This window comes from Heterodontus francisci, chromosome 33, assembly GCF_036365525.1.
Source record: "Heterodontus francisci isolate sHetFra1 chromosome 33, sHetFra1.hap1, whole genome shotgun sequence".
Classification (NCBI taxonomy): domain Eukaryota; kingdom Metazoa; phylum Chordata; class Chondrichthyes; order Heterodontiformes; family Heterodontidae; genus Heterodontus; species Heterodontus francisci.
Window position 1 is genome coordinate 25,439,537 of NC_090403.1, and position 14,163 is coordinate 25,453,699.

Consider the following 14,163-nt stretch of genomic DNA (forward strand, 5'->3'; position numbering starts at 1 on the left):
CCCCAAGGCTTTAGGACCACCCCCGCCAACCCCCCTCGCCGGGGCCTTCCAGACTGGTGCTAATGACTATGCCTCACTTACTTGAGGTCCGGGTTTTCAGCACTGGGCCTGGGTCCAAGACCTTTTCAATACCGGCAGTGGTCACTGTTCCCCGTGGCATTGCCAATACTGCTGAGTTGCTGGCCCTCTGATTGGTCGGTAGCTCATGGAGGCAGGATCCTCATCTTTAAAGGGTTGGGGATACAGGCTTGGAAAACTTAAGCTTCAAAACACCGGAGAATCGCTCCGGGGGTGGGGTTGGGGCACGAAATGGCCTAGGCAGGGTTCACCCCTCTGTTTCGGACTGGCGCCGGGAGCCTGCCTCCTCCACAAATTCCAGCCCCTAGTGTCCCATACAACCCTGGCTGTAATGGTCTCCAGAGTGCAACCAGCCTGACATTGCTTTATTCTTACAAGAAGTATGATAACTGATGTTTTGAGACTCCTGCCTCAGCTTATCTACTCATATACTGTGGCTGGAGCACTTCAATGTCCATCCCCAAGAGTGACTCGATAGGACCACTACTGACCGACCTGGCCGAGTCTTAAAGGACACGGCTGCCAGACTGGGCCTGCAGCAGGTGTTGAGAGAACCAGCATGAGGGATCACCTACTTGACCTCATCCTCACCAATCTACCTATTGCAGATGCACCTATCCATGACAGTATCGGTAGGAATGATCACTACACAGTCATTGTGGAGATGAACTCTCCATCATGTTGTGCGGCACTGCCACTGCGAAATAGGATAGATTCAGAACAGATCTAGCGCTCTAAACTGTGCATCCATGAGATGCTGTGGTCCATCAGCAACAGCAGAATTGTATTCAACCACAATCTGTAACCTCATGGCCCAACATATCCCTCACTCTACCACAACCATCAAGCCACGGGACCAACTAAGGTTTATGAAGGAGTGCAGGAGAGTATGCCAAGAGTGGCACAGGGATACCTAAAAATGAGGTGCCAACCTGATGAGCTACAACACAGCATGCTATAGGCAAAGCTCAGCAATCACAACCAACAGATCAGATCAAAGCTCTGCAGTTCTGCCATATTCAGTTGTGAATGGTGGTGAACAATTAAACAACTAATGGGAGGAGGAGACTCCACAAACATCCCCATCCTCAATGATGGAAGAGCCCAGCACTTTATTGCAAAAGACAAGGCTATAGCATTCGCAACCATCTTCAGCCAGAAATGCCAAGTGGATGGTACATGAGGTCCCCACCATCACAGATACCAGTCTTGAGCCAATTCAATTCATTGCACGTGATATCAAGAAATAACTGCGTGTACTTGATACAGCAAAGGCTATTGCCCCAACAACAGCCCAGCTGTACTGCAGAAGACATGTGCTCCAGAACTAGCCTCGCCTTTAGCTGTTCCAGTACAGCTACAACATTGACATCTACCCAACAAAGTGAAAAATTGCCCAGATATTTCCTGTCCACAAAAAGCAGAACAAATCCAATCTGGCCACTTACCACCCCATTAGCCTACTCTCAGTTATCAGCATGGAAAGTGTTGTCAACAGTGCTGTTAAATTGCACTTACTCAGAAATAATCTGCTCCCTGATGCTCGGTTTGGGTTCCACCAGGACCATCGGCTCCAGACCTCATTACAGCCATGGTTCAAATATGGACAAAAGAGATGAAATCCAAGGTGAGATGAGAGTGACTGCCCTTGACATCAAAGCAATATTTGACTGAGTGTGGATTCAAGGATTCCAAATAAAATTGGAGTCAATGAGAATCGGGGTAAAACTCTCCACTGGCTTTAGCTATACCTAGCACAAAGGAAGATGGTTGTAGTTGTTGGAGGCCAATCCTATCAGCCCCAGGACATCACTGCAGGAGTTCTTCAGGGCAGTGAACCAGGCCCAACTATTTTCAGTTGCTTCATCAATGACCTTTCCTCCATCATGAGGTTAGATGTACAGTTCTTCGCATATGATTGCACAACACTCAGTTCCATTTGCAACTCCTCAGATAATGAAGCAGTCCATGCCCACACGCAGCAAGATCTGGATAGCATTTAGTCTTGGGCTGATAACTGGCAAATAACATTCATGCTACACAAGTGTCAGGCAATGGCTCTCTCCAACAAGGGAAAGTTTAACATCCCCTTGATATTCAATGGTATTACGATTGCCACAGCCTCCACCATCAACATCCTGGGGGTTGCCATTGACCAGAAACTTAACTGGACCAGCCAGGTAAATACTGTGAGTATAAGAGTAAATGAGAGGCTGGGAATTCTACAGTGAGTAACACACCTCCTGTCTCCACAAAGCCTTTCCACCCTCGATAAGGCAAAAGCCAGGAGGGTGATGGAACACCCCCAGTTACCTGGATGAGTGCAGTTCCAGCAACACTGAAGAAGCTTGACACTATCCAGGACTTGATCGGCGCACCCATGCACCATATTAAACATTCTCTCCTTCCATCACCAGCGCACAGTGGCAGCAGTGTGTACCATCTACAAGATGCACTGCAGCAACTCGCCTGGGTCACTCGACAGCACCTTGTAAAATTGCAACCTGTATCATTTAGACGAACAAGGGCAGCAGATGCATGGGAACACCACCACCTGCATATTCCCCTCCAAGCCACACACCATCCTGACTTGCAAGTATATTATTATTCCTTCACTGTCATTGTATCAAAATCCTGGAACTCCCTAACAATACTGTGGGTGTACACCAGATGGACTGCAGCTGTTCAAGAAAGTGGCTAAACACCATCTTCTCGAGGGCAGTTAGGGATGAGCAATAATGCTGGTCGTGGAGCAACGCCCACATCCCATGAATGAATTAAAAAAGGGCTGCATTTGCTGACATTCAACCACTAGGTGGCGCAGTACTGGCACATGCACAAATGCAGCCTCATTGACTGAAACGTCACTGTCAGCGACGTCTCAGCAGCTGCCAGTAATAATGATGGTGCTGCTCAATTTGACACAAAAAGCAAATGACACCTAAACCCCCTAAATGGCCACGATCGCTCCCTCTACAGCCACCAACCCCCCCACCCAACAGTACCACACTCCATCCCGCGATCACCGCCTCAATCACAGCTTCTCTTACCCACTCCCTCATGCCATCGCCACCTCTCTTACCCGCTTCCTCTCGCTTCCCTTGGCTGCTCCCTCCTGCTCCCTCCTGCTCCGTTCTCCCGGAGAAACTACGGTGGGGGGAGGCGGGGAGCGAGAGGTGTGTGAACGGCGAGGGGGGCAGCAGTGAGGTGGGAAGTGAGCAGTCAGGAGCAGGAGGGAACGGCAAGCAGGTGAGCGTGGGAGGGATGGGAAACTGAATGCGGCGATTGAGGGAGTGGGGTACCTGTTGGAGGAGATGGAAGCGGCAGTTGCGGCCATTGAGTGGTGAGGCAACACTAGGACAACATTACATCTGGCATTACATGGAACGTCACCGTGCACATGCGTGGATTCATACTGGCAAGCTGGCAAATGTTCAGACACACTGATAACATTGGTGATCGCTGTTCGCGTGCTCTGTGTTGCCAGGAGACACCATAAAAAAGAAATCTGCTGCCGAAACCCTCATCTATGCCTTTGTTACCTGTAGGCTTGACTATTTCAATGCTCACCGAGCTGGCCTCCCATCTTCCACCCTCCATAAATTTGAGCTCACCCAAAACCCTACTGCCAATATTCTAACTTGCACCAAGTTCCATTCACCCATCACCCCTGTGCTCACTGACACTATCCTGTATTGGCTTCCAGTTTTAAAATTCTCATCCTTCCATGTCCTCATCCCTGCCTCTCTCTCTAATGTCCTCCATCCTACAATCCTCTAAGATCTCTGCGCTCCTCCAATTCTGGCCTCTGTGCATCCCCCTATTTTAATTGCTCCATCATTGGCAACCTTGCTCTCAGCTTCATGGGCCCTAAGCTCTGGAATTCCCTCCCTGAATGTCGGTCCCTCTCTACTTCTCTCACCTCCTTTAAAATGCTCCTTAAAACCTACCTCTTTGGGCAAGCTTTTGGTCACCTGTCCTCACATCTCCTTATGTAACTCATTATCAAAATTTGCTTCTGTGAAGCACCTGGGACATTTTATCATAGTGAAGGTGCTCTATAAATACAAGTTCTTATTTAAAATGTCAGGCACCCTCCTGTATCCAGTGAAACTCAGACTGCTTCATAACAACAGAGCCATTAAGTTACAACAGGCCTCAATTTGCAGACTTCTACTCAAATACTATCACCTGATCTTCACAATCACTTATCATTGACTGAAAATTGATAGAGAGCATGAAAGCATCTAGGGCTACTTCTCTCGGTATCTTTGTGGCGTGTTCTATTTGCTATGATGTGTGCTGACTCTCTGAGGTTTCTGCTTCTGAGTGCTGTGTTTCCACTGCCTGATAGCTGCTCTTCATGAAGCTTGCTGCTGCCTAGCGTCGGGGCTGCTGCTGTCGTCTGGCTTTGCTTCCTGCCTCTGTGTGCTGCTTGTCTGCTCTGTGCTCTTCTCCCTCTGCGGTATGCAACCACGATACTTCCAGGTAAGCCTCAAGGTGTGTGATATTTTACTCTAGCCTTAAAAGGGAACTGAATTCTAATATACTAAATAATGAGTTGAAAGGCTATGTAATCGGTTAGGAGTGTTACTGTTGGGGAAAAATCAGGCAACGTTGGTGTTAGGGATGGGTTGCATCATGTTGGTGATAAGTTATATGTGGGTGTGGGGGATGGGTCGCTCATAGCAGCGTGGGTGTGATGGGTCATACGTGGTGGTGTTGGGGATGTGACATGTTGAATGTGCATGTATGTACCAGCCTGTTATTGTCGATTGGTAGTTGTGTGATGGACTGTTTCTGCCTCTGAGTATGCAACATTGTTGGATACAGATTTATACAATAGCTATCCAACTCTTTTGATCCATGTTATTATAAAGAGCAGGAACTTGTTGCAAGTACAACTTTGGCTGCTTTGTGTGAATGTAAAGCAACATTGAAGCAAAAAAATTGTTAGGGATCAAATTATATCAGTTGTTAACCATTTTTACATATCAAGGACTCAATACTGTTATCAAACAAAACCAATTTATATTATGTGTAGATTATTATAGTAGCTGTATATAGAGCATAATCACAAGAACCAATTTGCTGTAATCTCTGTTACATAACCAGGCTTAATCTAACTGGCTGACAGATTAAATGATGTACAGTTTGATTCCAGTAAAATACATTTTTTTATTGTGGCAGATATGATCCACCCCCCTGGCTCTATGCTATAATCCAAATGCCTGTGATGCACTGCAATCAACATCGTTGATAGACCTGCACAATTAGTTTTATTGCCATGTCTTGTTTCCTTGGACAATCCTGGGTTACTTGTTGCAGCCGCCATCTGCAGCTTAGCAATGAGCCAGTCAGTGAATATACGAGCATACGAACTAGGAGCAGAAGTAGGCCATTCGGCCCCTCTAGCCTGCTCCACCGTTCAATAAGATCTTGGCTGACCTGTTTGTGTCTCGAATTTCTCACTCTTATCTACCCCGATAATCTTTGATTCCCTTGCCTAACAAGAATCTATCTACCCCCGCCTTTAAAAATATGCAGTAACCCCGCCTCCACCACCTTCTGAGGCAGAGAATTCCAAAGTCGCGCAACCCTCTGAGAGAAAAAATATCTCCTCATCTGTGTCCTAACAGGGCGATCCTTAATTTTAAAACAGTGCCCCCTAATTCGGGACTCACCCACGAGAGGAAACATCCTTTCCACATCCACCTTGTCAAGACTGTTCAGGATCTTAAATACTTCAATCAAGTCTCCCCTCACTCTTCTAAACTCCAGTGAAAACAAGCCCAGTCTGTCCAACCTTTCCTCATAAGGCAACCCGCTCATTCCAGATATCAACCTACTGAGGAGATTTCCTAGTGAGGAGTCAGTAGCAGTTGCAGCTCACACAAGTGATCTGGCATCCTTCTGGATAGATGGGGAGATTTATAGGTTACTCTCCAATAAAGAAGTCCTGATTCCCTTTGATGGACCTGGTTTGAGCTCCTGCTCCAGAGCTTGGGGAGAAACTATAAACGCAGGATTGCAAATGTAATTAGATTCTGTCCGTAATTAACTTTTGTTAAGAGCATCAGGTTTCATCAAACCTGATGCACAGGTGGAGTAAGCAGTGAAAACTCTATCATTTCCTACTGGTTCTTGGAACATCTGAAGTTAAAATAATATCAATTAAGAGTCATTAAGAAGTTTTACTTTCTTGCTAGAATAAATTCAAGCATTTTGAGGGAGAGTTGCTCTGTGTATGAGGGACAGCAAAATAATGGTTGTTGACTGCTAGCAGAAGATATCAGCCCTCTTAGAAAATAAATTGCCCCTCTTGGAAGATCATAAAAATGTGACCCATTTAGTGGGATTGACTAGGTTCCTTGTCTTAACTGATAAGGACCTTTTAGTAATGACAAGCCATCAATCTGCCCTCTCTGTTGACAGACTAATTTAAATGTCTTCCATCTCTGCTACAGGGCACAGCAATCGAGGGACTTTGGTGAGACATTTCCTGACACTTTTATTCAATAAACCAAGTGCAGTCCTCTCTTTAAATCTGGTTTTCACTGTTATTCTGCTTTGTTTCAAGCATGCATCTCAATGACCAATTTAAGTATATGGAAGAGAAAACTTGTGCATCAAGCCTTTTTCTAAGAATGTTAACGGTATGAGGGACAAGAAGTTCTGAATCTCTGCTTGATAGAGGAAGGCAAATTTGTCCTTTTGCTGATATCATAACTTTTATAGAAGCTCCAAGTAGCAGCATTCAATTCTTCCGATTTCTCCTCTTGTTTTGATGCAGAGGGTCTGGTGATACCTCACCCCAGTGAACACTCCTAATATTATCTGGCTATTTGCCTTGGAGAGGTTCCCAGTGACTTGCTCTGTCTTCCCCTGACATCCATATTTTCTATCAGGGGTCACTCAATGACAAAATAGGAGTTGAGACCTCAGCTGTTTTTATTGCCCTCAGTATCCTAACTGCACTGAGGCCAACTTTAGTGGCCAACAGCTTCCCTGGCTGAAACCAGTGACCTCAGAGATGACCAAGGTGTTGAACCTGGTCTGTAAAAGAAAAAGTCTTGCATTTATATATTTCATGACCTCAAGACATCTCAGCGCTTTACAGCCAATGAAATACTTTTGAAGCATAGTCACTGTTGTAATGTAGGAAAGATGGTAGCCAATTTGTGTACAGCAAGGCCCCACAAACAATAATGTGATAACCAGATATGTTATAATTCTAAAGGGGGTGCAGGAGAGAGGGACCTGGGTGTATATGTGCATAAGTCATTGAAGGTGGTAGGACAGGTTGAGAGAACAGTTAATAAAACATACAGTATCCTGGGCTTAATTAAAAGGGGCTTAAAGCACAAGAGCAAGGAAGTTATGATGAACTTATATAAGACACTAGTTCGACCTCAGCTGGAGTATTGTGTCCAGTTCTGGGTGCCACACTTTAGGAAAGATGTGAGGGCATTGGAGTGAGTACAGAAAAGATTCACAAGAATGGTTCCAGGGATGAAGAACTTCAGTTATGAAAATAGATTGGAGAAGTTCAGACTGTTTTCCTTGGAGAAGGCTGAGAGGTGAGGGGTCTGGACAGAGTAGACAGAGAGAAACTGTTCCCACTCTTGAAAGGATCGAGAGCGAGAGGGCATAGATTTAAAGTGATTGGCAAAAGTGGCATGAGGAACATCTTTTTCATGCAGAGAATGGTTCAGGTTTGGTATGCATTGCCTGAGAGTCTGGTGGAGACAGGTTCAATTGAACTATTCAAAAGGGAATTAGACAGTTATATGAAAAAGAAGAATGTGTAGGTTTACGGGGAGAAGGTGGGGGAATGGAACTGAGTGAATTGCTCTTTTGGAGAGCCGGTTCGGACACAATGGGCCAAATGGCCACCTTGTACACTGTAACGATTCTGTGATTCTGTTATATTCAAGAAAGCCAGCTAGTGAAAGAAAGAACTGGACCCAATTTTTGCTCAGTCTAACATTTATTTACAGAGTAAAACATTACAAGCATACACCTGCTAACTCAACTACACCCCAGTTTCAGTGAGTGTCTCTTTATATCTGATCAAGTGAAATCCCAATTAATGGCTTCCACTGCATATAATTAAACAATTGATATGCAAGTTACAGAATATTCTGTTTTAGCAATGTTGGTTAAGGGATAAATATTAGCCAGGCCACTGGGGAGAACTCCCCTTCTGTTCTTCAAAATAGTGCCATGGGATCATTCAGTTCCACCTAAGAGAGCACATGGGCTTTTGGTTTAATGTCTCATCCACAAGACAGAACCTCTGACAGTGCAGCACTCCTTCAGTACTGCACTAGAGTGTCAGCCTGGAATTTGTGTTCAAGTCTCTCGAGTGGGATCGCTTTGACTACCACTTACAGGATGGTGTCTACATCTAATGGATCTTTCGTGCAGTCAACTTTAATATTAAATTTGGTAGATTTCTCCTTAAAAAAATGTATTGCAGTTGGATTTTGTGCACTGAATCCCATTTAGGATAATGAAGAAAAGTTTTCATGTAATGGTTATGAGGAATGCATGAGTCCTGGAAGCTGCTGTTGATCTCCCATTCTTCTTTACTTGGGTTCACTCCATGTTCATCTTTCTCCTGCAGATCTACGCAACCAGCCATATAGACGAGCAGATGCCATGAGGAAAAGTGTTCGGAAGAGAATGGATGAACAGAATCTTCACGTGACCGGAGAAGTCTCATTATAACCAGTTGTTTGAGCTGTCGGTGAAGGGGTGGGGGTGGGAGGGGGGGGGAGTCAGATAAATAACTGGGTGTACAAACCAGAGATGAACTTGCAGCCATAGCTCTGTACCATGTTATAATACCAGTTTAGTAAAGGGCCCCTTTGTAAACAAAATGGGATTCAACCACTTGAATTAGATAATTAACCAGTAGAAGTGTCTCTGGGGGCCCAAGTGGGGGGAGGTGCGAAGGATGCAAAATTCTAAATGGCTGAAGTAATAAAGGTTCAGAATCCTTGAACATACAGGAAACTGGAGGGGGAAGATATGATTGTCACTCCTCTCCCTTGGTGAAAGGACACCTCCAACTCCCCCAACAGCATGATGCCCCACTGGGTTCCTCCTGGTTAATGACTGAAGAAGCAGAACTGGAAGTGTTTCTTGGTTATCTGGTGTTATTTACATACATGCACTGCTTTAGCCATCTTGCTTTGCATATTCTACATTTAAGACTAGTGGGGCAGAAATTAAAAACTGCCTGAAAATTTTTATCAGGAGTGTTTTCACTGATACACAGACAATCAAAGGGAGACTAAAAACCGAATTCAGGGTACGGGATCAGCTGGACTCTGTGACATTACGATGTGAACATCTTTATTGCAGTTTATAGAGATCAGTCTAATTCATGGAGTTTACTAATAGAGGTGCATTTGCTGAAGGGATGATTGATATCCTCAATCATTCAATGACACGGAACTGTATTTGGCTGTGCTAGTTATGAATTAGCCAGAAAAAAAATCTGTAATTATATCATCTTTTTCAAAGTCCTCTAATGCCACGAATAATGAGAGTACATAGGATTGGAACCCGTATCTGTTGTGTATTCTTGGGGGTCTACCATGGGGTGCTTCACCCAGAGAATAGCTAAAGGCTTGGCTCAGCCTGTGGTATGTTTTTTTGGCTGTAACATGCCACCAAAATTCAGGCAAGTATGTCCTAGCACTGATTGGGAAGGGAAATTCAGCACCTTCCCATCTGGATCAGTAAACCTCTGATCTTGGTGCAAGAGGAGTTCCCTTCACATTTAGTTCCAGATTGAAGCTAAAAAGAGTTTTTTAAGAAAGGGACATTGAGGTTTTCCCGAAGGCCTTCCGCATGAAGTCACCACCAGGGAACAGAACTGACTATCCCTGACACCTAGGGCCCAGTTTTAACCTTGTGCATGTGAACAGGTTTTGAGTGAGTTAAAATCTTGCTCCCTGATCTCAACCAAGGCAGGAATCTGGAATTCCAATTGGTCTCCAAGTCCCCTGGACCTGGGAAGAGGAAATTCAGCCCATTCCTGCTCCTGATTGAAATTTATGAGCATAAGAGAGAAAATTGGATAAACTAAATAGGGCTGTTACACAGAATTGGTATCAAGACCTCCATAGTATTTTGGAGTTAGTGGCCCTGAAATTCCATGGTTGTTTTTGCAATAAACCCCTGGGGATATGATCATTTGTATTGTCTCCCTAGGATGTTCCGCCAGTCTCTTCCAAGAGTTATGGCGGGAGATTGTGAACCCTCTTTGAATTTCAGGGTCCCCTCATCAAAGCTGAAATCATGGTAGATCTTCGAGGATACTCATTAAGATACACAACCGAATCGCTTTATAGCACTGATGAAGCTGAACACATCATTATAAAGGTCACTCAGTTCCTGATGTCCAATGCAAGCACCAACCATTGGATAAATCTGTTTTTACATCTCCGTATTAATGTATTATATTTTTTTTACTTTTTATGAGGGATATATCAGAAGTAGATTGCACTTAGAATCCTAATTGTGGCATTATTTCTTGCAACAGTAATTCCACTTGTTACAACCATTACAGATCAGTGTAAATCCTTTTCTAGTTGTACATGAGGTTGTAAATCTTTCTTCTAAATTATCAATGAATATTCAATTCAGTCCCATTCACATCAAGACATTCTGTTCCAATGTAACTAAAGGAGGGTCAACAAAAGGGGGTTAGCAGAGTAACTGTGCATTTGATTTTCCTTCACCCTGCCAGGCTGTGCAGGTTCGGGGCACAAAGGAGGGTGTTTCCATCCAGTGTACATGGCACTGAGTTAGACTGATTGTACGCAAAGCTGTGGGAACTGGATCATGTGGCTAAACTGGTACCCCTATAATTAAATTGGTTGTTTTGAGCTGGAACAGATGAAGGGGTGTCAGAATGTGACGTGCCTCGGGACATTTTACTGTGTTAAAGGTGCTATATAAATGCAAGTTGGTGTTTTCAGGTGAAGCAGACAAAGAATCATACTATAACTCACCATAGAGTTTAGGCAAAATAGAAATGGTGTGACTGGGGCTGATTAAGCCAAAGTGGAGAGATTGCACCTGTGGAGACAAATTATTAGTAAATGATGCCTATCCAGCCTTTTGTGTTCAGCCCCTGCAGATCCATATCCAATAGTTGTATCATAGATTCAACAGCAAAACTAGGAAATAGTATGAATTAATAGTCTGACAGGTTTCCAGTGGTGGTAAAATAAATCTGTACCTGTAGCCTTCCTTTTGTTAATGCCTGTGAGTGCAACATATAAGCTGGTGCCTAGCTGTCTAGTTTGAGCACTGGCCTGTTGGTGGTTGTAATTGAAACACAGTGAGGTATGGCTGAGGGAGGAATTGGCCTAAGAAAACTGAGATGAGGTTAAAATGGAGAGTCAAGTGTTATGACCAGGTGAGAAGGGTCTAGGGGTTCCCCTAGATTAAAACAGGGTTGAATTTTTTTTTTAAACAGTGTTTTTAGTTCCCTCTGAGTGAATCCTTGTTCACCGCTTTCCAATTGTAAGGCAAAGAAATCAATTCAGACAGGTTTTCTTAGGTCTTAAACAAGAAAGGTAGAAGTTTATTAATCTTAAACTGTAACCTGGTTAACGACTATGAATATGCTACATGACCACGCTAGCATGCGTATGCGATAAACACAAACGCAGATAGAGACAGAAAAAGTAGAAAAGAATAAAGGGGAAAAGTTTGAGACAATAGATGCTTTTTTATTTTACTCTCCTTTGAATTTGCTGTGAAGTCTTTGGTTGCTGGTCAGACTTGCAATTCGTTGGGGCCTGGTGCACACTTCAACTTGTTTCGAGGTCGGAGTCTTTTCTCTCTTGAGGTTTACGCATGTTCCAAGGGTCCGGTGGCTTGGGAGATAGTGGGAGAGAGAGAGAGGCTTTCTTGCCCCAGGTTCCAGTTCAAACAATCTTCTGCCTTTCTCTGTGGCACAATTCAAAAAACCCCAGGTTGCCCAACAGGTTAGTCATGTGATTAGCTGGTTTGACCACTTCAGTTTGTGGATTCTGCCATCTTAGCAGTCATCCTGGAATGTGAGCATCCTCATCTTCAATGTCTGGTGATCACAGTCCATTTTGGGTTAAGTGGACCAGTGAATAGTCCTTTGTCTCTCCAAGCATTGTCTGTTAGTATGCAAATGTTTTTCCAGCCAAGTGTCTGGTGTCTTTTTTTAACAAGTCCTTTCTTCACTCCAGCAACAGTTTAAAATCAATGTTCATATGAAAAAAATAATATGCCTCATTCTTGGCAGGTGGGGGTCTGCATGACAGAAGGTATAGACAGAATGAGGGAGGCTCAGGTAGGATAGGGGGGCCAGTTAGAATGAGTTCTGGTGGATATAGACCTGCTGATGTGTGTTAAAGTATTTGCATAGGGCATTTCTTGGCATGGAGCCTCACTCATTGGGCAGTGCAGGTTGCAGCATCGCCTGATGGTGTTACAGCCCAGTCTCTGAACTGCATGCCCTCTAATGACGGTCCAACTCAGGAGCAAAGTCTCACCAAATTACCCCTCCAGTATGAGGAGAAAATCTGGGGACAAAAAGACTGCCATATGCATGTCACACATGAGTGGAAGGCTTGGAAGCTTTAATGAGGTACAGGAGGGATCTAGGAAGAGTGAGCTATATCTGAGATGTAGAGAGGGTGTTATGCAGTATGGTTGCCCTAATAAACGTTTTGATGTTGTTGATTATATTGACATTGAATGGTCAACCTGTTGAAGATATCTATTTTCTAGTAAAGAAAGGACAGTAGTCAGCCAGAACACTCAAAAGATTCCTCACTGTATTTAAAATGAACTGTCATGAAAATTTCTAACCGTGTAAAGGCTTGCAGTGTTGAAAATTGGGAGAAAATCAGTTTGAGTTGGTATTATGGCTTATTAGCACGATTCATTTTTTTCTGCGGCAGGACTTGAATTAGGGGTGTGGCTTATATGTAAGGCAATCCTATATACAAGTCAGTATGGTATTTTATAACTCTCTTTGTAAATATGTTGTGTCATAGGAAGTCAATTACAGTATTCTGAAGTAGAAAGATGTCACTGCCGTAGCCCACGTGATCTGCTACAAAAGCAAAATACTGCGGATGCTGGAAATCAAATAAAAACAGAAAGTGCTGGAAATACGCAGCAGGTCTGGCAGCATCTGTGGAGAGAGAAACAGTTACCGTTTTAGGTCTGCGTCCTTGTTTCAGAATTGGTGCAAGGTCACAGACGTGAAACGTTAATTCTGTTTCTCTCTCCACAGGTGCTGCCAGACCTGCTGTGTATTTCCAACACTTTCTGTTTTTATTCCGTGAGATCTGGTTAGTTTACCCTGACAGTTCTGAGCAGGCACCACAGTGTAGCCCATCAGTCCCATTGCCTTGAGTGTCCGACATAACTAGATTGTGCCTATGTTTGTCTTAGCCATGTTTGAGCAGAGACCTCCTGCGCTACTTTTTTTTCTTTGCATCTTGTTATATTCAAAGCAGATTTCCCATGCACTCGAACCCTATTCAAGACCCAAAATGTAAACTTAAAAGACAAGTGTGTACAAATGAATTGTAAAAGAAATGCATACATTATATTTCAGAGATTATAAAAGAACACGAATGGATAATTTTTTATGCACTAATAATAAATGTCTGTATTTCAAAGAAAGCTTCATTGTGCGATCGATGGGATTATTTAATATCATAGGAAGGGTTTACTGGTTGTAAAGATTTTAAAAATCCCTAACATTTTAAATAAATACAAAAGATCTGTTTTTAACATGTCTTGTTGAAAGCAATGCATTGCAAATAGTCTTTTGTTTCAGGCCCTGGAAATTGTACAAAAATGAGTGGCTTTTTTAAAGCGTGTTTTAAAAAAAAAGTTTTCATAGAATGCATGGCGCAGTTAACATTCGGCCCAACCAGTCCATGCTGGTGTCTATGCTCCACACAAGTGTTCTCCAACCCTATTTCATCTCAACCTATGACCATATTCTTCTGTTTTTATTCATGTGTTTATCTATCTTTTCCTTAATATATCTATGTGTCAACTACT

At 43.6% G+C, this 14,163-nt stretch overlaps 1 protein-coding gene across 2 annotated transcripts in view; it reads left to right on the plus strand.

Annotated features, from left to right (window-relative positions):
• LOC137348062 (formin-like protein 1) overlaps positions 1 to 13,776 on the plus strand; it is a 249,717-nt gene extending 235,941 nt beyond the window's left edge. For both annotated transcript variants that reach the window (XM_068013188.1, XM_068013187.1), the window contains one exon: positions 8,708 to 13,776. In XM_068013188.1, the coding sequence (XP_067869289.1) occupies positions 8,708 to 8,811 (104 nt within the window). In that variant the 3' untranslated portion in view covers positions 8,812 to 13,776. The remainder of the gene's footprint in view (positions 1 to 8,707) is intronic.
• Positions 13,777 to 14,163: the final 387 nt, after the last annotated feature.